Consider the following 21,932-nt stretch of genomic DNA (forward strand, 5'->3'; position numbering starts at 1 on the left):
GATCCATGCTCTGACACCGCATGGATCCTTCATCCCCAGCGAAAAGGGATAAGCGGCAAAACCACCCCCCTCTCCCAGCAGCCTCATCCCTCCTAACCAATAAATAACCAGGGAAACACAAGGAAAATCCAACCCACGCCTCTTGCAATGGAATTCCGTGCTGGATCCCACTCAAGCGGAGCTTCCATTAAAGCAATGAGCGCTGCGCAGTAGCAGTGTTCCTATTTCGGCATTCCTCTTCCTCCCATTCCCAGACATTGGGAAACTCGAAGCCAGAAGCCACATCCAAATGAAATCCCAGCACAAGTCCCTCCGCGTCGCACACATCCAATGGAGCAGCACGCTCCCGAGGAGGACCGTGGCTGCATGCCGGCCCAGGACGCATCCACCGCTTCTCCTCCAGTCCGTGCGGAGCGTTTTCCTTGCAAAAAGGGGTTGATTTTCCTTCCGACGCCCTGGGCGGGGGGGTTGGAGGGGCGGAAGTCCGAGTTCTCCCAGTGGATCCTGCTTTTCCCAGCGCCGGTGGCTCAGCTCCCAGGAGCTGCTGCGGAGGAGCACTAAGGCTTGCAGCGCTGGACGAAGCGCGGGTAGAGACAGACGTCTCTGATGTGGTGCCTGTTGAGGATCCAGGTGAGGAAGCGCTCCAATCCCAAGCCGTAGCCGCCGTGAGGGCACGTCCCGTACTTCCTCTGGGCAAGGCAAAGCAAAGAGGAGATGGGAATCACGGGCATCCTGTTCATGCCACAACAGCACTAACAAGAGCAGGAGAACAGCCCTAAACCATTCCAGGAAAGCGGATTCTGCTCCCTGCAGGCGGGATACTTGTGGGTGCTTGTCCTGAGTTGCCTCACTGCGAGAGGAAAGGGCAGGGGAAAGGAAAGGCTGAGCGGCTCCTTCTCAACCTCTCACACTTCACTGGGAAGAGCAACCTCTCCTTACCTAACCCACCCCACTGCAGGAGCCAGCGGGAGGCATCCCCAGGGACGGCTCCAACAAAGGCGGAACAGCACAGTAACTGCTGCCCATTGCCTCTTGGCATCGGCCAAACTACTCTGGGCCACCTGAAACACGTTTCCAAGTTCGGCTGCACCATTGGAAAGGCTGGAAGGGACCTTAAGGCTCCTCCAGTTCCCCCTCTCAGGGACACCCTCCAAGCCCCATCCAACGCTGCCAGGGATGGGGCAGCCGCTTCCCTGGGCGGCGCGTCCCTCGGAGCGGTTTAAAGCCCAGCATCCCACCACGCAGCGCATGGAGCTGCTGTTACGGACCTGATCCGTGTACCAGTAGTACGGCGTGGGATCGATGCCCTCCCTCTTGTAGCCTTCGAGCAGCTCCTCGCTGTCCCAGATACGCATCGAGCCCCCGACAATCTCCCCCACGTTAGGCATCAACACGTCGACCTACGGCAGATCAAAGCGTTCCAGTTCAGCTGCGTGGAAGAGGGGGGGAACGGTCCTCTAGGATCGTACTTTCCGCTGCCTCCAAGCGGGATGCGAAGCCCCACTTACGGACTCGGTGAGCCGGGAATCGTCGTGGCAGCGCTGCATGTAGAAGGACTTGATCTCCGCGGGGAATCGGCACAACAAGATGGGCTCGTTAATGGTGTCTGTCATCAGCCGCTCGGGAGCTTCGGGAATATCCTGCGGATAAAGAAGGATTCAGCGCTACGGAAAGCCGAGTGCCTGGAGCCCGATGTGTATCAGCGGGACACAAAGGCCGCACGTATCCATACACTGATCCAGGAGCACCTACACTTTGAAACCAACCTTCCCAATGCGGCAGGCAGGAAACTGAGGAAAACCCAACCTGATCCCTGGCTTTCCAGAGCAAAAGAGCCAAATCTCCTTCCCCCCATCTGCCTTCTTCCACAGCCCTCAAGCAGTTTAAGTGCTCCCTTGGCCCCTCTGCAGCCTCACGTGGGGTGCAGTTTGAAGACCTTTCCCTCCATCATCTTTGATACAGATGGGAAACCAGCAACAGCAAAGAGCTCGAGGAGGGCAAAGAGCAAAGGGCAGCGGGAATTTGGTTGGGATTAACTCGTGAAGAGCCTCGGACAGCCTTACTTCTCCAAACTCATAGTAAGTGCCATCTTCCTTCTTCACATCGTGCTCCTTCAGCCACTCGATGGCTTCACTATAGTTCATCCGTCGGAAAGGACGTTTCGGGGGCTGGAAACCCTAAGGAAGAGCAGGCAAAAGCAGTGGGAATTTGGGGAGAACACCGCTTTTCCAGTTGATGGGCATGTTCATGGCAGACGCGAGGCACAGACACCGCTCTCTGCAGCTCATGTACCCACAGATCACTCCTGAGTGACTACAGCCCTGGAGCTCAGCAGAACACCTCTGCAAAGGCAGCGGAGACAAAGGCTCTCTACCCAAAGAAACCGCTTTAGAGCTCCACCTTCTGGGGAAGAAGTAAATCACTGCTTGTTCACCGCTCCAGCCCATCACTAGGTAACCGGCCCTGGGATAGAGGCTTTGATTCCATGGCAAATCCCAGTGTGTTCCTGGCTCCTGGAGCCTGCTAGCAGGGAATTTCTTCCCCTGCTCCTGGAGGAGTCGCTGGGTTAATCCTTTCCATGTGGGCTGGAACACGGTGAGCTTTAAGCTCCCTTCCAAGCCAAACCAGTCTGTGATGTTACTTGATGTTGTTACTCCTAATAGGAAGCAAGCAGAGCTCCCTGCTTTCCCAAACATTCCCATCAGGAAAAGCTAAAGATCCCGTTTTCCTTGCCATTGCTGCCTGTTCCTACGTACCGGGTTCAGGTCATAGAGTAAACCTGCTGCAGGCGACTTCAAGACCCTGTCCACCACATCACACACCAGGCCCTCCAGACGGTCCAACAGCTCCTCAAAGCTTATGAAGGGACATTCAGCTTCGATGTGAGTGTACCTGAAACACAAAGTCGCCATCAGAGAGCCACCCAAGAGCAACCTCTACTTACGCCGATGTCTCACGACCAGACGGATGCCCACCAAGACAAGGCCTCATCCCCAATACACCTTCAGGCCCTCCCCGTCGTGCTGCCTGCTCGTTGTACCTCAACACCCGGCTCCCCCCCTTGCTTTACAACTCCACTACTACCCCCGCAGCAAAGCAGCCTCCCTCCTTACTCTGCCAAGTGCCTGCGGGTGCGGGACTGCTCCGCTCGGTAGGACTGCGCGATGCAGAACACATCTCCCAGGGCTGGGATGCAGGTCTCCAGGTAGAGCTGGGAGGACTGCGTCAAGTAGGCCTCCTCCCCAAAGTAATCCAGCTTGAAGAGGGTAGAGCCTCCCTCCACCTGAGTCTGGACCAGGGTTGGAGGCGTGACCTGGTGGAGAACACGCCTGGCATTACTGCAGCGAAGAATGAAGGGCGAGGACGACGAGGGGCCCAAGATGAGATCCGTAAGGAAACCTACCTGGCTCCTCCCGGAAGAAGAGAGCCTTGAAGGGAGGACATGGAAGCAGCGACCTCCTAACACTCACCTCGTAATACCCATTGGCAAAGAAGTGATCCCTGAAGGCCTGCACCACCATGGAGCGCACCTTGAAGATCTTGGCCATGTTCTCGCCTCGGATCATCATGTGCCTGTTGTTCAGCTGCACGTCCACCTCCGAGTCCTCATTGAGCACATTGTCAGCTCCTCCTGCTGGGGCCAGGCCAATGAGCTCCCAGTAGTCACAGTTGAGCTCGTGGCCTCCTGGAGCCTGCCAAGACCGAGAGAAACACCTCAGACGTCTCCTTTTTGGCCCTGGCATCGTGGTGGAGAGGTCAACTTAACCACAGCGCAGCCCCACTGTATAACGCTTGCAAGTGCCACTGGCAGCCCACCACGAGCGGAAGGAAACTACTGACTACCTTCAACTACTCAATGGGTGGTTATGGAGAAGATGGTAAAATACCAGCACCACGCTGCAGGCTCCATCCTTGGAGATGGCAGGAACCCATCTGGACAAGACCTCACATCAGATCTTCAGGAAGAGGAGAATGGACCCTTCCTGATGGCCCTCAGAGGTTCCTCCCAAGCAAAAGCACCCTGTGGTAACCTGCACTGTGAACTGGTTCTGGCTGGGAGTAGTGGTTTGGTGCTAAAACACAACACGCTGGCACTAAAAGCCTTACTACACCCCCAGGGTGAAGAGTCCTCCCATCTAGGAGAAGACTTACTCATTCCCCATGGTTCATTCTCGAAGTGCATTGAGCTGCTGCCACAGATCGTGGCTCCTAAGAGACCAATTCCATACCTGCTTCCCTTGGGGAACGAGGTTCAGCGTTCCATACACTGCAACGCTGCTCTCCGTGGAGAGAACCAGCCCGTTGTAACACTGGCACTGAGGAGAGAAAGGAGATAAAGGGAAGGTCAGGTTTGGGTTTGGTATGACACGGCCTGGAGCTCACTCCTGCTTGTAAGCAGCTCTCACATTGTCACCTGTACCTCCTTCCCCCTAGAGGGGTCGTGGTCAATCCCACAACTTAAATCAGAGGGTTTGGTCCTTCCAATGAAAGGGAAAAGGATGAGGATGAGGCAGTCACTTAATGACAGGACGAAGCCATCCCAACTCACCAGCTCATCCGAAAGGACACACTGCAGGAAACCCGTGCCATCCCTCAACACAACGAACATCAGGTTCTTTCCTAGTTGGAAGAGAAGAAGAAAAGCCTCGACCGTGCTTCTTTCCACACCTTTAAGCTTCCAATGGTGCTACTTAGCTCCTCAGCTTGCAGGATGGGTTTAAATCTCGGCGCTGTCTGAACCCTGGGTGCGCTCCATCCCCTCACACCCCAACGCCCATGCTTACCCTGCCGCCTCAGTCGGTGAATCCAACCAAACACCTTCACCCTCTGGCCTCTGTAAGCCTCCAGAGCAGCGATCTTCACCTGGAAACAGGGAATAAAGGCAAGGGGAGAAGTGATTCACCTTTCGGACAGCACTTCCCATGTAATTACTTGGATATAGGTGCATGCGGCACCGTCCTGCCCCTGAAGCTGAATTCCATCCTGGGTGGAAGCACGGCTCCAATACTCAACAGCTGAGTAAGGAAAGAGTCGTTTAGGCAGGAAAGGCGGTAAGTTGGGATAGCATTCCCAGCTCGTGCTCTGTGTGATCTAAAGCCTGTGCACTACGGACATAAACCAAAGCTGTATTTCGGGCTGGCAACCAGACTTGAAGCCCCAGAGCAGCCAAACCAGGCCAACACAGGCCATGCCTCAAGCCCGCTGGCTCTTACTCACACATTTTGGCTCTGGAAGACTCGGATCGTTCTTGATCACGACCTTCTTGGCCTCCTCCAGGTTCTTCTCCCTCCTCAAGAGATCCTCTGCCTGCAGGACAAGGGAATGAGATGTGTTCCACAGGCTTGGGATGATTCCCACTCTTTGCACTGCAGCCTAGCACGTACAGGGATGCCCAGGAGCGACAGCTGCCCTAATTCACACTCATGCTGGGAATCAAAGCACAGCCTCCTTCCTCACCTGCACTTCCTCCCATCACACCCACCTGCCGCCATTGCCCTGTCCTAATCTAAGCAAAGCCAAGCTCTGAGGAGCCCAGGCGGAAAACATGGCCCAGACGAAGCTTTTTGGGGCTGGGAATGACAGCACCAGCGGGAAGAACGGGATGCGCTTCCCAGCCGGGCAGCCCACCTCCTTCTTCTCCTTTGCTTCATTCTTCATCTGTTCCCTGTGCCACAGCTTCTTGCCGTTCTTCATCTGTGACTTGGATATAATGGCCCACCTCTGCATTAAACCAAGAGAAGACATTGGAGCCGTGTCCCTCCCGAGGGGCACGGGCAGAATTCCTACACGGGAGCTCTACAGCACCTCGTTTTCCTTTTGCGAATCCACGTAGATAGTAGGGAACGGCTCCTTTCCTGCTGTCAGCAGAGCCTGCGAAGGGGCAGACCACCGGGATCAACGACCTGAAGCCATTCCGAAGCAGCCCGAGCGCGCATCCTGCCCCAGATCCTTTCGGAGCGGCCAAACCAGACCCACCAATCACCCGCCCCCAGGCCCTCCTATAGCAGGGGGTGCCTCCCTGCCCGGCCTTACCTTCAGGACGGTCTTGAACGGCTTCTTTTGGGTCCCATCCCCACTGGAGTCGTTGCCCTCCCGGTCGGAAACATAGAGCTCCTCTGGAGCAAGGGCAGACGCACGGAACGGCCCCGTCAGCCGCAGGAGACGCCGGGCACTGGCCCTCTGGACAAGGGGCGCCGGGACAGGCCGAGGCGCACGGCCCCACCGCGCCACAGTGCGCAGGCGAGCAGCGCTAAGGCCCCCCCGGCCCGACCCCCGGCCCGCCGCCCCCGGGGCTTCCCCGTTCCGCCCCCCCCACCCCCGCAGCCCCGCTACAACCGAGCTCCTGCGGCCCCACCGGCGCGCCCGCCGCCATCTTCTCCCCGTGGCCAGGCCCGCGCCGCAGAGCCGAGGCTTCCCGAAGCGCTCCGGAAGGAACCGAGCGGCCCCGACCGCCTCCGAAGGGAACCGAGCGGCTCCGACCCCCTCCGAAGGGAACCGAGCGGCCCCGACCGCCTCCGAAGGAACCGAGCGGCCCCAACCCGTCCGAAGGGAACCGAGCGGCTCCGGGAACCCCCCGAGCCCTCCCGCCGGGCCTCACCGAGCACCATCGCCGCCGCCCTGCCCAGCACGTCGCCCGCCATGTCCGCCCCGCCGGCAGTGCGTCACCGCGCTTCCGCTGCCCGACCGGGAGGGGCGGGGCACCGGCGGACCACGCGATGGCGAGCAGACGCAAGGCGGGAGAGGGAGCCGCGTCACGTGACCAGGGAAAGCCCCTCCCCTCGGGGAGGCCACGCCCCCTCCCCGCGCCCCTGAGGGGAAGCCCCGCCCCTCGGCCGGCCCCTGAGGGAGCCGCTGCCCGGGCGCTCCGGGCCGGCTTCGACGCCGCCGTTGCGGGCACTTCCACGTCCTCCCCCTGCGTCCTCCGAGCACCTTCAGGGCCTTTATTGGGGGATCTCCGAAGCGTACAGGCCAGGGCAGGCGGGCCGGGTGCCGGGACAACGGCGATCCGCCCCCTCCCTCCGCCGCGCGGCCGTCGCGGTAGGCGCGAGGCCGCCGGGACAGGCCTCCCCTCCGGCCCCGCGAGCGTGGTACCGGGCCGGGCGGGGAGCAGCGCCGCTGCCCCCGCTTGGATCCCTCCGGCCCGGCCGGGAGGGGGCTGCGGTGCGGCGCAACGCGGGCGAAGGGCTGGGATCCGGGGCCGCCTCCGCCGGCAGGGCCAGGACTCGGCCCCGCAGGGAGCAGGAGGCCCAAAGCGGGGGCTGCGTGGGCCATGGCGGTGCCGGCCGCTTCAGTCAGTCCGGCCGGGTGCGAAGGCCTCGGGGCGCCGGGGCCGCGGCGCCCAGCACGGCAGCCAGAGGAGCCCGCTTCTTCCGGATGCTGCGCCCGGAGGCGATGAGGTCCGCGTAGCCGCGCTGGTGCGAGAAGGCGTAAGCGGAGCGCCGGGCCCACGTTCCCCTCCGGAAGGCGCTCGGCCGCCGCTTCCAGTGCTGCTCCTCGGCCGCCAGCTGCCTGCGGTGCCTCAGGACCTGCCGTGCGCACACGGACGTGCCTTACGGATCACAAGGCAGGTGCGGGCCGCATCGGGGGGCGTGGGTGCGGGGAAGGGGTTTAAGCTGCCCCGGGGGAACATGGAGCTGGGGTAGAGGGGAGTTCTTCCCCATGAGGATGGTGGCAATGGAGCAGCTGGGGCTGCCCCAGCCCTGGCGCTGTCGGAGCAGCCTGGGCGAGCTTTAGAGGTCCCTTCCAGGCAAACCGATCGAATTGCGTGCATAGCAGCCCCCGTTGCGACTCGGGGGGGGAAATCCGTGCCCCGTTAACCAAGCCAACGTCAGACTTTACTCACTCTGTCGCTTTCCGAAGGCCGGATTGTCGTGGCTAAGAAACGCTGCGCCACTATGGGCAGTAAGCAGATAGCGACGGATAAAATCATGGTGAGCCACAGGTACGGCTGTCTCAGAGCGTTTGGGGCAGTTCCTAGGCATAAACAAGGCAAAAATGAGTCTGTTACGTGGTTGTTCCAGTGGGTGTAACACACAAGTAAGATACTAAAAGGCACAGCTTGTTTTCTGTGGGTGTAACGGCCGGGTGTTGCGTTGTGTAGCACAACATCAGGCTTTGATTTAGACTCTACTATGAGGAGAGTATAATAGGAATGAGTTTGTAAAGCGCTTTTCCTACACAAAATTCATGCCCAAGCCCTTCTGGTTCCTATTTGTGGACTCCAACTGCTGGATAATGCCCAATTCCAGCTCATTTTGATTGATAGGGAAGGAGTACTCCCAAATAAAGCATCGTTTTGGCCACAGTTCGGGAGCAAGAACCACGAAGCACAAGGACTCACCGGTGAACTGAAAGCCGGAAGGGAAGAGAACGTGGATCCCAGCACTGTGGAAGTCAAAGGTGATCCCAAAGTAAAGTGCAATGCTCCCAAACACGGAGAAGGCGTTCACAAAGGTCCAGTAGGATGTATCCAAACCAATCTGGAAGCAAAGCAGAGCACCAGGTGAGCAACTCCTCTGAGCATGGCAGAGTCACCTCTCAACCAGCTGCCAAGGGAGCATCAACAGGGAGGAAAAGGCCTCAAGGAGCAGCTTTTTGCTCATTGCCATGGCTTAAGGAGTCAAAAGCAGAGCCAGAGCTGAGGAAACCGAGCTGACTTGCCTGGAAGTTGACCACAAATATAAGAGAAGAGGCTGCGGTAACAGCAAAGGACTGATAATCCGATGGCGCTTCTCCATCCTGCCCCATGGTTTTCAGGTAGGCTCCGTAGGGGATGAAGAAGATGATCAAGGAGGTGATGGCTCCGTGAAGCAAACTCAGGAAGAACTTCTTGTAGTTAAAGAGTAAATCCTTCTGGCCCACCACGTAGAGCCTGGGGAAGCGGAGGCTCAGCTTGTCACTCACGTCCTTAGTAAGAGAAAGAGAACTTGTAGCAGCTTCTCGGTGTAAGCTTCCAGGGATGGGTCGGGTTGGAAGGGCCCTTAGAGCCCATCCAGTTCCAAGCACATGCACAATACCTGGTCGAGCAGTCCGACGAGGAGCACAGGGAGGCTGGAGTACAAGACGTTGTAGAGCGTGATGAACCAGTCTTCATAGGCTGTCTGCGAGAGAGGAGGAAGCTCTGGCTCCTGAGAGCTCACGCGCGCTCTACTCCAGGTTTACGTGGCCTGCCCCGTGCTTACTCCACACCTTAGCTCAAGGCTCTGTGTGATGGTGCCCTGCTCCCTCCAAACCAGCCGTGTTCCTGCCCTGGAACGCTGCAGGAACGGCACACATGGACCTCCTGGGAGCAGCCTGTCCTAGTGGAAGGTGTTCCTCTTGGAACTAGAGGAGCTTTAAGGTCCCTTCCAGCCCGAATCCTGCTGCACCTACACAAGGTGCAACTAAGCACCTATTTTCCTACAGGAACTATGGATGACAGTTTCAGGCTCCCATCGCCTCCCAGGTTAAAGCTTTGCTGTGCCATGCTCCCTCTTGCTGTTACACCCAAGAAACCTCCTTACCTGGGCAGAGAAGCCATTGAAGAAGGAATACCAGATGTGGACCAGAGTAAAAGCAAAGTTCTTGTAGAAGAAGTATCTCAAGAACTTGCACATCCTAATGTAGGACCAGCGCCCGTGGACCAGCAGCAGCCTCTGGAGGTAGCGGAACTGCCCGAAGGAGTAGTCACTGGACATGACAGCTTGCATCCCTTCCTGGCCACTGATCCCAACTCCAATGTGAGCAGCTACGAGAAGGAAACACACACCACAACGTGAGCAAATCTCCCACCGGTTCTGGGCTCTTCACAAGGGAAACCAGAGCCCAGAACTGTCTTTCCCATTAGGATTTGTTCTTTACACTCCCTGTTTGTAACCCACAGAGAATTCAAGTCCCTCCACAGGGAATGGCCACAAAATCCCCCAGGAAACCCCACTAACCATTTCCTGAAGGGCTTCCGCAAGGAGGGAAAGCACAGATGGAAGCAAACAGAGCCCAAGAGCTGAAGTTAAACAGGTGGAGGAGTCTTCTCAAAGAGCAATAGCGAAGAGGCTGCAGAGGAACACCCAGAGGAGCTCTTTCCTATCAGGAGAAGCTTGGCAGCTGCCTTACTTTTGATCATGTTGACGTCATTGGCACCATCCCCAATAGCCAGAGTGATGGCTTTCTTGTACTTCTTCACCAGCTCCACCACCATGGCCTTCTGCTTCGGAGTCACCCGGCAGCAGATCACAGCCTTGCACTCACAGGCCAGCTCCACAAAGTTCTGCTGCTGCTGCTCTTTGTAGGCCTCAGCCCTTTGCCTCTTCTCCCTTTGCTTCTTCTCCTCTTCTGCCGTTCGGGGGAACTTGAGCTTCAGTTTCTTCTTCTTCTTCTTCTTCTCTAGCAGGATTTCATTCTGTGACAACAAAGGAAATCAGGGAGTCGTGGCATCAACCAGGTTGGAAAAGAGCTTCAAGTCCATCCAGCACTGCCCTAAACAGGCAGGAGAACATCTCTGGTACGTACCAACCAGGAGCCAGTGATTATTAAAGCACGATCCCTGCTGCCTTGGAAGAAGGGCTCATTCATTTTCAGTGAGGAATGTGCACTGGATCCAGCTGTGTTCCTCTGGTTTTCCAGCCTTGTTTGAAGAAGAGCACTGGATAGAGGACAAATGGGGATAAACTTGAAGCTGGATCATTCCCAGCCTCAAAATCTACAAGAAAGAGATGCTGCAAGGACTTTGGTTGCCATGTATTAGGTGATGGTCTAAGCAGTGCTACAAGAGGTTTGCCAGTAAGGAAAACTCTGGGAAAATGAGGCAGGAATAGCTGTGACACTGTTACAAAGCTCCATTTTTCCCAATCCTATGTTGTTTTCCCTTGGGATTAACCATTTCTTTATGACTAAGTTTCTGGGCTTATAGCATAGGTCTGTACTGTGTGCAGGAACATGGGATGAACTTAAGGAATAGCTGGGATAACAGTGAAGTTCAGGGACACAGTGAGAGCAAATCTTGGCTGCTACTCAAGCTTTGCACTAGGGAGAGACCTGCTTAGCTCCACCCGGGCCTGGAGTCACTGGGGGACAAAGCGTAGGGATAATGTTATCCAGGGAATGGTTTTCCCTGGGCTCCCCACTTGCCTGGTGTCTTCTCCGTAGCAGATGGTGGTTTCGTCTGTTAGGAGCTCACAGGAAAATCCAATGTTTTCAGCCGTTTCTACAATGGAAAGTAGTCAGAGGCAAGGATTTACTGCAGAGCTGCATCAGGAGGAAGTGTTCAGCCTTCCCCAGCCCAGCTCTCTCAGCCTGGCTCCAGAGAGCATCTCTGGGCTCCCTCTTGTGTTATTCCAGCTTTTAGGATGAAACCCCACCTTTTTTGTCACCAGTGAGCACCCAGATTTTGATGTCTGCTTTGGAAAGCCTGGCAATAGTCTCTGGAACTCCATCCTGGAGCTTGTCTTCTATTGCTGTTGCTCCAAGCAGCTGGAAATATGTCAGAAATAGAAGCATTTGGTGTGGTTCTAAAGCCTGGGGAGATCTGAGCCCCAATAACTTCTGTTCAGAGAGGTCTGGTTCTCTAGAAGCACATTCAAAGGTTCAAACTTGACTTACAATCAGGTTCTGTTCTATTTCCTCATAGACTTTGTCCAGAGCCTCATCACGGTTCGTGGTGGCCACACTGGCCTCCAGGAATTTCTGATTCCAGGCTTCAAACTCCTCAGGATCGATGTCTCTGTAGCACAGGCAGAGGGTCCTCAGGGTTTCACTGGCAAATACCTGACAGATGGTGACAAACACACTGTTACACCTGCTTTAAGAGCTTAGGAGTGAGGTTATAGTGAGCACTAAAGCGTCTGTAAGTTCAGGAGGTAGGTAAACCGCACACATACATCCAGTGCTTCCTCTGTGGCTTCTCTCTTGGGATTCCTCGGGTGCAGGCGTTCATAGATGACTGTGTCAGCCCCTTTACAGTATAACCGGATGTTTCCACCTGATTCTCTTACTGTGGGGTAAAATAAGAGAGGAGTAACAAAGCGTCAAGAGTACATCTGCATAAAGGCAGAGTTTCAGACGGGAGCTTTCAGTCTAGTACCAACGCTTCTCCGTTGTCACCTCTAACAATGCTCAGTGAAGCATTGGGTGGATAAATGCCTTTCCCCTTCTCGTGGATTAAGAGCTATCACAGTCCTCCACACTCCAACTTCTCCTCCGTGTGCTTTGCCACCTATGAAACACAAGGTTGCTTGCAAGCAGCTTACCAATGACAGACATCCTCTTCCTGTCGCTGTTGAAGTCCAGGATGGCAAGGACGTCGTACGTCCTCTCTGTGCCCATCTCGCTCAGAGTGATGGTGTTCTGTGTGCGGGAGAGGAACACGTAGCCAAAGTTCCTGGCTGCTGTAACCAGGGCTCCTTCATCTGGAGAAGCTGCTTGGTAGTTGAGCTGACCTGTTCCACCACAGCAGTGGGGAGAAGAGAAATACGTACATACACGTGACTCTTCCACCCTTATTCCTCACATCCACGAATCCCCCCAAAGCTCTTCACCTCTGCATTTAGTTTCTATCCCATTTAGTTAGTTACTCATTTGGCTTCTGTGTGTCTGTCCCGGCAGCAAATGCTTTGTGTAGTCTACAGGGCTGTGAGTAAAGGAGGAGTAGCATGAAACCACTTGGGTTTCCACACTGAAAACGTGTTTGGACTTAGGGGATCATCTTAGTTTTGGCTCTCTCCCTTGTGCAAGCGGATTATGAACTGATTCTCCTTCCACAAGCAAACCAAACCGCACTCACCATCAGAAATGTCAACCATGACAGTGTGGCAAATGGCAAGCAGAAAGAAGAACTTGTGTATTTCGGGGTCCTTTCCAGCTCTTATTTGCTCTATCAGGTAGTGATCGTAGAAGGAGAACTTCCCATCTGCATACACGTTCCAGCTGAAATCCACTTGCTGCTTGGAAAACAGAGTTGGAGTCACCTCGGGTGTCATTGTTTTGGCAGGATGGAAGGAACGTGCCCTGTTCTACACAGCCAGGTCACACCAACCTACCTCTGGGTGGCTCTGAAGCTGCCCTGCTCCGTTCCGGCAGTCTCCTGCAATGCAAGGACCATGGTTAGGAGGCACAGGAGCCAGCAACAGCTGGACAACCAGACACTTACCATATCTCTGGCCATTAATGCAGCACTTCTTGAAGGTCATGATGTTCTGGGTCAGGGTTCCTGTCTTGTCAGAGAAGATGTAGTGGATCTGCCCCAGCTGCTCATTGAGGGTGGTGGTTCTGGCCTTGGCAGCAGTGTCCTTCTCAGGGTAATACATCTGCAGGTCCCAGTTGATGAAGTAGCTTTGGACAAAACGGATCACTTCCACACTAAATGAAACCAAAGGAATGGTCTCATTCCCAGGGTTTTAATCTCCTTCCCACTCTACTCCAAGAAGAGGGTTGGAGGACTTCAAGTATGTTACAGTATCAAAGTTATTCCTGTTTCGTGGAGCTGTGTTTGAGGAATAATCTGGAAATAGGATTTTTCCACCTGAATTTGCTTTCCAAGCAGGTTCCTCCATGGACTGCAGGAGCAGACTGGGATGCTCGTAAGTTAATTCAACCCTATCACCTATCAAAGGCCAGGGTATTACCTACCTCACATAGAGGGAGATGGGGACCATGGTGTTGAGGACGATGATGTAGCCCCAGAAGTTCAGGAAGCCACGATAGGGAGGACTGAAGTCTTCAGCATCATAGAGGTACCAGGAGGAGTTGCCAACCTGCTGCTCCCAGTACGTGTGGCCAATGGCCAGGCCAGCTGACAGCAGGATGAGGACAACGAAGATCTGTGATGTACAGAGAGGGAACATGGTTCTTCAGTGTCCATTCTCTCTGTTCGCTTCAAAACGAGCCCAAAGCTGTGAAGTTTACCACAGACTTACAGTATAAACCATGTAGTTCATCAGGGAGTCGATTTTGGTCCTCTTAAATCTGGTCTTGCCACTGTTCTTCATTATTTTTGTGTCAGCACCTACAAATAAAGATAGAACAGGCAACCAAGAGCTAAACCCACTATTTTACAACACAGGGACATAAGTCCAACCAGTATTTATAAGATGAAGATGGCCATTTCACTCCCTAGGGCATGATTTCGTGAGTCAATATTACACATGTTCCTCAATACCTGCAAATATGACCATGCCGTGGCAGAAATCTGTATTCCTGATCTTACATCCGCGTAGCAGGATCTTATCAGCATCCAGGGAATAACTGGTGTTTCTCCAGAACAAAGTGCCTGCAAACTTATCCAGTCTGTTGTTTGGCTCCTCACATTCAACCAGACCTAAACGAGGAGGAGAACATCTTTAGTACACAGCAGTGATCTGTACCAGGATAGAACCAGTTTTACTTTGTGACGGTGCGTTGTGAGTAAATGACTGCTCATGGAATCATGGAATGGTTTGGGGTGAAAGGGACCTTAAAGCTCATCCAGCTCCTTCTGCTGGCAACACTTCCATGCCCACCCATAGTGAACTGCTGGAGTGGTACTTGAGCCAGTTGTAAGGATGGAGCAGTACCAACCATCAAAGTTTGCCATTGCGCCTTCCTCTTGCAGGTATCTGTGCGTTACCTCCAGGGCCATCTTGAACTTCAAGTTGGTTTCCCTAAGGAGAAGGGATAAAGAGATGTGCTGCTGCTTTCCCGCTCACAGGGAATAAGGGCAGGTGAAAGGAAGCAAGTCCAGGTTGCAGCTGCTTTGTGGAGGGAGCATCTTCTTTGTAACTCTGAGATACCACAAGACTGATGCAATCACCCTTCTCCAGGCTGAACGAATCCAAGCCTTTCTTCCATGTGTGATGTTCTCCAACTACCTCCGCCAAGTGATCCCTCACCAGTTTCTAATGATCTTTGAATTGTGGGAATCAAAACCTGGGCACAGTTTTCCAGCTTAGCCAGTTTGAATTACACCCTTCTTACTCTTTTCCCTGCAAGCCAAGGAATGCTGAAACAGAGCCTTACCCATCTAGCTCAGCTGTCTCTACATAGCACAGGCTGTTTGGTTCGGAGCTGGATAACAGCAAAATATCAGCCTAGGAGAAGAAATAAGCATCAAGGGGAGATGGTTATCCACGCTCTCCCCATAAATCCAAGGGGAGACTCACACGGAGCTCTGGAGGAACAGAAATCGAGTGTCTGAAGCACTTACAGGAACAAAAGTGTTCTTCTTCAGGCGAAGGATATCCCCAACTTTGATATCTTTCCATTTTGTGCTCTTGAACCTAACAGCAAGAGAGTTTAACAGTGATTGTTCTTCAATCTAGAACACTCTATACATCTTGTAATGGATATTGTAACATTTCATCTTGGTCAGATGTGGTTTTCCCTTTGGAAACTGCCTTTTAGTTGAGGGTTTAACTCAGAGGCCAACCTCCCTCCTCCCTCTTCACCTACACGTGGTCCTTCTTAAGTTGCTTTTAGCACTGATTTAGCACCATGTACGTGAGTTGAAGTTACTCCTGTGGGTAATTCCCTTCCTTTTTCAATCAGGTTTTCACACAGCCAACAAGGAGCTGGGTTAAGATCTTAGTACCAAGGCCACAAACATTAGAGCGAAGGAGGGATGAGCACAAACCTTCCATCCCTGATGACTTCACATCTCCTGTTATTCACCTCATTGTCCATCCTGTGGCGAGCCTGAAAGCAGGAGCAGGCCATGTTCTCTCTATCAATCACAGTTATAGATATAACCTATTTCCTTGTCTTTTATAGCAATAGAAAGTGTTTCTTACAATGTCATCCACCAGGTCTTTGACTGCAGTTATGCCCAGCACCAGGAGTAAGGGCACCAGTGTTGTGTACCATGACAGGGTGCTGATCTGGGGAATTGACTGCAAGAGACACATGAAATCAGTTCAATTCAGAGACATTTCATAGTGATCGGGCTTTAAGGAAGGAAGCCAACACATCAGACAAAGGTGAGGAAGATATTACTCGGGTGAGTAATGAGCAACTCAGACTCACCTCCCAGCTGGCATTCCCTCTGCCTTCCTTACCTGCAGGATGAGGAGAACAAGGAAGTAGAAGTTGGCCGCTCTCTTGAACTGCTCCAAGAGATTCAGGGGTAGGAACGTGATTGGGTTGTACTTGTAGGTCTTGATGGCATTGCCCTGCAGAAGGAGAGCAAACATCATTGAGCACAGCAGCTTCTTCTTGCAGTACATGTGTACTTCTATCAACCTTCCCTATCAGCCTTGATGGAGTGGTTCCTTTCCTCAGTAGGGGTCCCCTCAAGCAGGCACACAAAGAGCCATTCCCATGCCATTAAAACCCACCAGGGAATCTCCGACTGAAGCTTTAGCTACACCGAGGAGCAGAAAGCGCTGCACCCGTGTGGAAAGGGTACAACTTCTACCCAGCTAAAGGAGGTGAAGGCCATCTCCATCTCCCCTTTGTCAGGTTCAGGCCATTCCCATTGCCCTGTCCCTCCATCCCAGTTTTCTTGTAGCCCCTTTGGGCACTGGAATGCTGTTCTTAAGGAAGTAATTCCCCCTAATTAAACCAGAGGGGACTTACTTTGTATTTGCTTCTCTTGAAGCACAGGAACATTGTTCTCTTGAACTGGGGCTGCTGGTAGAAGTGGTGGTCGTTTGCTTTCACTTGCCAGCTGCAGTCTGAAGAGAGAAGGTCAAAACCTCACTGTTGGCAATGGACAAGCCAGGTTCTCTCTCAAATGGCACCTTTTAAAGCAGGGTTAGGTCTCCCATCAGTTTCCAGGCTATTTGTCCTCCTCCTGTCCCTACATCCCTTGCCCGAAGTCCCTTGCAGCTCCCTCAAGCCCGCCCCAGGAACGGCCCTGTTAATCCAGCCAACAGTTGGGCCCTGCCCACATCAGAGATTCCCGGCTGGAGTCATCCGGTCAGTTTTGGAGCCAGCCCACGGGAGGCTTTGCCTGGGAAGGATGAGGAGCAGTGTTTGGAAATGCAGCTTTCCTGAGTCAGCAGCTCCTCTCTCCCAGCCACAGGAATTGTCCTTCACGGATGCGCTTTGCGTTTGGTGGGATTGCTCCATAGGTTGGGTACTAACTCGGGTGCCGTTCACTGCGTGGGCAGCACGGCCTTGTGCTTACATGGGGAGAATGCAGAGCAGGTTCTCTCCCATTCCTATGAGCGGGGGATGCTGCTGCTGCTTCAGGTGTCCAAGTGATGGGCAAGAGCAGGATGTGGAGCTGTGTCTGAGCTCTTCTCTGCCTTAAAGACAAGGTCACCGTGCAGCTCATCACCTTTATGCAACCAACTGGCCCTGAGCTCTGCTTGGAATGAGGCCGAGCTTCATTCTGCCACCCATTACTACTCAGAGAAGCCACCCTAATGACCAGGCACAAGTCAGACTGACCCACAGGAGGCTCCGCCTCTTCCCAGTCCCGGTTTCATCCCACTATTACCTTTCCTCGAGGTGTCTCTGCTCTCCCGGGTGTCTCTGTTGCTCTGGGCCTGGCCTGTTTTAGCCCCAGGCTGCTGAGGGTCCAGCTCCTCCTCGGTTTCATCGTCACTGTAGGGCATCACCTCATCGTTGGGTTGGGAATACTCCTCAAAGGTGGTCTCCGAGTCCCTCTCCGAGATCATGCTGAGCACACTGTGAGCACAGGAGGGGAGGCAGGGCAGGAGTTAACACGGCAAGTGCTGAACCACGTCCCTGTCACCTCATCTGGTGGTGGTGGTCACCAAAAGCCCCATCTGAAACCAGCTCCAAGTCATGGGGCAGCTCTGGCCACAGCAGCTCCTTCATTACTGCTCTGTGTGCTCACGCAGAGGCTGAGGCACATCCAGTGGGATGGGGGAATGAGGGAGCATCACTCCCAGTGGCCACTGCATGGTTCCCTATGGAGCTCCACTTGGCCGCAGTGGGGCAAGAACCAGGGCCCTGGCAGGCAGGGTTGAGGTCACACCGCTCAAGCTCTGTGCCAGGCTCATCCAAGCCGGTCCTTGCTTCCTCTGCCCTCCCTGCAGGTTCAACATCAGGGTTTGCACTGTCCTTAATCCCCCTTGTAATGGAGATGTAAATATTACATGAGCACTTAATATGCTGCTCAAATGACAGGGCCTTTGGCTGGGAGCTCAAGGTCCTGTTCCAAGGGAGTGGAACCGGGTGAGCTTTCAGGTCCCTTCCAAGCCAAACCATTCCATGACCCTATGAGTCCATAAGTGTTCCATAGTATTGAAACTAGTTCCAATAGGGATACTTTCCACAAGAGCAGGTTGCTCCAAGCCCTTGAACACTGCCAGGGATGGGGCAGCCCCAGCGTCTCCAAGCCATCCCAGTGTCCCCCCACCCTCACAGGGAAGAACTTCCTAAGATCCCATCACAATCTCCCCTCTGGCAGCTTGATCCAGAATTCCTCTTGGAATTATCTATACAAAACAGACAAGGGTTCAGCTTGTAATACCTGACCTGCAGGAGGGGAAGAGCTGACGGTCCTCACATGCCTGGTCCTTGAAGCACCACCACACCTCTGAATCCCCCTCACTCCAAGAGAAGCAAACCAAGGCACACACAGACCCAGCCTTCAGCCTATTAATCTTTACTAATGAGCAGCTTAATGATTAATGAACTCATTAATCATGCAGAGGCTCAGCAGAATGCCAAAGGAACCCCAGTGCATTTGCTCTCTGTTCCAGAAGCATCCCTATACCTACCCTGCCCTTGGGGACCACCGGCACTGGGGGCGACGCTGGTCCAAGCGGAGGAGCTACAGAGGCACCCAGAGCAAGAACAGAGCAGAGATGGGGTGGGATGGAAGGAGAAGGAGCCCCCCAGGGACACGGTGACAAAGTGGCTCCAGGTTAAGTTTCTTGGCACCTACTTGGCAGGAGAAGGGACCTCAAAGCGGTGGCAGGTCAGGGGGAGGGGGGGAGTGATGCTGCTGTGAAACAGGAGCTGGGAGGCACGTCCTGGTCCTCCGTGCTGGAAACAAGTGCTGAGTGCTCACACCACGTGTGGCAAACACACAAGCAACCAGGCTGGAGGAGACCTTTAGGATCCAGGGGCAAAGCACCCCGATGGAGTGGGGACACACAGGGGGTTCCTTGTCTAGGCTTTGACAACTGATCAATAGCAGAACTTCTGGCTCCACGCTCCTTTCTCATTGCGCTGTGGCCTTGCAGGAAGTTCCCACCCATGCTCCAGGTGAGGTGACTCAGAATTCCCACCAGGAAAGGGTCAAATCCGAGCGATTAGGAGATGGTTATGGATAAAGCACTCACGGACACCAGCAACCACCTCATACCTGGTGGTATGAGTACTGCCACACACGAGATGGAGAAGACCTGAAGATGATGGTCAGGCTGTCGTGAACTGCCGTGGAAACAGCTTCATGTGATGCTCGGAGAGCAACCGCTCAGTAAGAGGTGTTTCAGCTCTACCTTTAGAGCTGTGAGGATCACGAGCTTCCCAAACCGGATTCCTTCCAGCTCCAGGAGATTTCATTGGCCTCACACACAGCCGAGCTCGGGATACCCGCAGAGGAATCAACTTGATGCCAGCATGACCCTGCACCATCAGGAGGTGACCCTGGAACACTTGGCTCTGCGGAAGCTCCCCTCCAAACGCTGTTCTACCCCAGCTTGGTTAAAGGGAGGTGATGGTTTGGGCTGGAACCATTCCCTGACTCCGGGAGAAGGCACGTGCAGGCACAAGATGATAACATCCCCGTTATCTGCCCTGGGATTGTCCATTAACAGAGATGCAGCTCTTCCACCAGCTGAAGCCCATGGCAAGAGAAGTTATCTTGCAGGAGATTATCAAGCTGGGTAACCTTTGCTTTGGGTGTACTTTGGAGGGGTTTCAACCTGCCTCTTTGGTCGTTGCGCTGCCTCTCAAGGTTCACGGTATAGAAGGGCTTCAACAGAGGAGAACACGCCTCTGGAGCACACATGAGCCGTAGGAGAAGGGTTCGGGCCCTTCTTGGCTCATGAGATGCTGTGCGTGCAGTAAGAAGCTCTCCAAACCCATCCATGCTGCCTCCTCTTAGGCAGAGGGTCACTTTCTGGTGCTTCCCTTAGCTATTTCCCGATGAGAGCATCCATAGAACACCTCTAATGCCGTTAGAGAGAGATTTCAACTGTACAGGAGAACACACAAGGGGAAAACCCAGCTTCCAGAACAGCTCCCCCAGGACGCTCTGCTCTGTGAGCCAGCGGAGCGGCTCAGGGAGCAGCATTCCCTAGGGATCTGAGCCGCTCGCCCCCGCGGTGCCCAGCAGCACGGCAAGGTCAAGTGCTTTGCCCAGGGCCATGGGGTAAGCCACACACGGAGCCTGCCTGAGCTTTCGGGAGCTCCTGGCTCCCACCCTGCATTCAATTACAGCTCCGCAAAGCGGCTCAGTTCGCAGGGGCCGGCTCAGGGGAGAGCAGGTTCAAAGTCATCTTCGGGATGACTCCTGTCCGCAGAACGAGGATGGTTCCTCCGCAGAGCACCTATTTCTGCTCTCAGGGCTCTATAAACGCTGCCTAATGAGTAAGCAGCCCACAACCCCCAAGCTGCTTTCCTCGTTTGTGGGCAGCGAGGCAGGAAGGAGCCAGAAGCAGAGCTAGCCCGAGGCAACAGAAGCAAAGGGCTCACAAACATTAAGCTCCATTCGGTCCCCTCCCAGCCAAGAATTCCTTCCTCATCCCGACGTTTCGGCCTCGGGATGCCCACAGAGGACCCAGCTCCTCGCGCTGCGCTGAGCCTGAGCCTCAGCTGAGCCCCATCCTCGTGGGGGGAGGCGAGACAGAGCCGCCGATCCCCGCCGGGGCTCAGGTCCGCTTGCGCCAGCGGAGGCCTCACCTGCCCGAGCTCCCGGATGAGGACGGCCCCGCTGGAGCCCTCACGGCGCTACCGGAGCCGCGGGTGCCCCCCGGACGCCGCCATCGCCGCCCTCGCACCCCGAGCCCGCCGTGTCCCGCCGAGGAAGCGCCCTCCGGGCCCGCTCCGCCGCTCGCTCGCTCGCTCAGGGCCCTCTCATCCGTCCGGCGGCCCCGAGCCCGCCCCGCGGGAGCCGCCGTCAGACCGGACAAACGGGTTCCCCCGCTCGGCCGGGCCCGGACACGGCCGCGGCCACGCCGTCGGGGGAGGCGGAGCGGCGCCGCGCACGCACGGTGCCCCCCGAGGGGACACGGCCCCGGCCCGGCCCCGCCGCTGCCGGCGGAGGGCAGCGGGGGCAGCCCCGGCCTCGGCCCCTCGGGACCGGCCCCGCCGTGGGCCAGAGGAGCGGGGCTCAGCGGCGCCTCGGCGCCGGCGCCATCCCCGGCTCCGTCCCCGGCTCCATCCCCGTGTCCCCGGCTCCATCCCCGGCTCCATCCCTGTGTCCCTGGCTCCATCCCCAGCACCATCTCTGTGTCCCCAGCTCCATCCCTGGCTCCATTCCTGTGTCCCCAGCTCCATCCCCGGCTCCATCCCCAGCACCATCTCTGTGTCCCCAGCTCCATCCCTGGCTCCATCCCCATGTCTCTGGCTCCATCCCCAGCACCATCTCTGTGTCCCCAGCTCCATCCCCGGCTCCATCCCCATGTCTCTGGCTCCATCTCTGTGTCCCCAGCTCTATCCCCGTGTCCCCAGCTCCATCCCTGGCTCCATCCCCGGCTCCATCTCTGTGTCCCCAGCTCCATCCCCGTGTCCCCGGCTCCATCCCTGGTTCTATCCTTGTGTCCCCGGCTCCATCCTTGTGTCCCCAGCTCCATCCCCGGCTCCATCCCGGTGCCACCACCATCAGTGTCTTGGGAGAGGTAGGACCTCCCTCCTTGTTGTGTTTTAAGTGACAGGATTCCTTTGTCCCATCTTATTTACTGTATTCCACCTTCATAAGGTACTTAATGCACAGTGTGACAGAGGAAACTGTGTGAGGTTTTGTGGCCTTTAACCTTAGGAGCGATTTTAACCTATTGGCCTTTGTAAAGGGTTAGAATGGACTCATGGTTCCGGAGCCCTTTGAGGGAAGGGGATGCTCA

General features: G+C 55.2%; 2 protein-coding genes across 2 annotated transcripts; both read right to left on the reverse strand.

The window, feature by feature from the left end:
- Positions 1–122: 122 nt before the first annotated feature.
- Positions 123–6,706, reverse strand: LOC136005029 (asparagine--tRNA ligase, cytoplasmic). The gene is made up of 15 exons (XM_065662134.1): positions 6,599–6,706; positions 6,034–6,116; positions 5,806–5,871; positions 5,629–5,721; positions 5,218–5,307; positions 4,785–4,863; positions 4,550–4,620; positions 4,230–4,316; positions 3,471–3,692; positions 3,114–3,313; positions 2,757–2,892; positions 2,064–2,177; positions 1,509–1,640; positions 1,269–1,400; positions 123–689 (listed from the first exon to the last, which is right to left on the reverse strand). Exons 1-15 carry the CDS (start codon positions 6,639–6,641, stop codon positions 558–560), a joined length of 1,680 nt encoding a protein of 559 aa, XP_065518206.1. The 5' UTR covers positions 6,642–6,706; the 3' UTR covers positions 123–557.
- A 212-nt stretch (positions 6,707–6,918) lies between these two features.
- Positions 6,919–21,050, reverse strand: LOC136005030 (phospholipid-transporting ATPase IC-like). The gene is made up of 28 exons (XM_065662135.1): positions 20,773–21,050; positions 17,390–17,580; positions 16,522–16,619; positions 16,002–16,115; positions 15,738–15,836; positions 15,581–15,642; positions 15,155–15,227; positions 14,968–15,038; positions 14,530–14,612; positions 14,132–14,290; positions 13,890–13,978; positions 13,603–13,793; positions 13,124–13,332; positions 13,014–13,057; positions 12,758–12,914; positions 12,225–12,413; positions 11,856–11,968; positions 11,578–11,742; positions 11,337–11,448; positions 11,107–11,182; positions 10,489–10,621; positions 10,093–10,378; positions 9,504–9,727; positions 9,018–9,101; positions 8,662–8,907; positions 8,342–8,480; positions 7,844–7,974; positions 6,919–7,526 (listed from the first exon to the last, which is right to left on the reverse strand). The coding sequence occupies exons 2-28, from the start codon at positions 17,568–17,570 to the stop codon at positions 7,293–7,295; spliced, it is 3,762 nt and encodes a 1,253-aa protein (XP_065518207.1). The 5' UTR covers positions 17,571–17,580; positions 20,773–21,050; the 3' UTR covers positions 6,919–7,292.
- Between the last annotated feature and the right edge of the window lie 882 nt (positions 21,051–21,932).

Source organism: Lathamus discolor, chromosome Z (assembly GCF_037157495.1).
Source record: "Lathamus discolor isolate bLatDis1 chromosome Z, bLatDis1.hap1, whole genome shotgun sequence".
NCBI classification, from domain to species: Eukaryota; Metazoa; Chordata; class Aves; order Psittaciformes; family Psittacidae; genus Lathamus; species Lathamus discolor.

Coding starts and splice junctions, on each gene's coding strand:
- LOC136005029 (XM_065662134.1), bottom strand. CDS start 6,641: ATGGCGGGCGACGTGCTGGGCAGGGCGGCGGCGATGGTGCTCG. Junction 3,693..4,229: donor TCGTTCCCCAAGGGAAGCAG/GTATGGAATTGG, acceptor CGGTCTTGGCAG/GCTCCAGGAGGCCACGAGCT. Junction 1,641..2,063: donor CTTACTATGAGTTTGGAGAA/GTAAGGCTGTCC, acceptor CTTTATCCGCAG/GATATTCCCGAAGCTCCCGA.
- LOC136005030 (XM_065662135.1), bottom strand. CDS start 17,570: ATGATCTCGGAGAGGGACTCGGAGACCACCTTTGAGGAGTATTCCCAA. Junction 13,979..14,131: donor CGGCATGGTCATATTTGCAG/GTATTGAGGAAC, acceptor CTTTATTTGTAG/GTGCTGACACAAAAATAATG. Junction 7,975..8,341: donor TTCCGGCTTTCAGTTCACCG/GTGAGTCCTTGT, acceptor GTTTATGCCTAG/GAACTGCCCCAAACGCTCTG.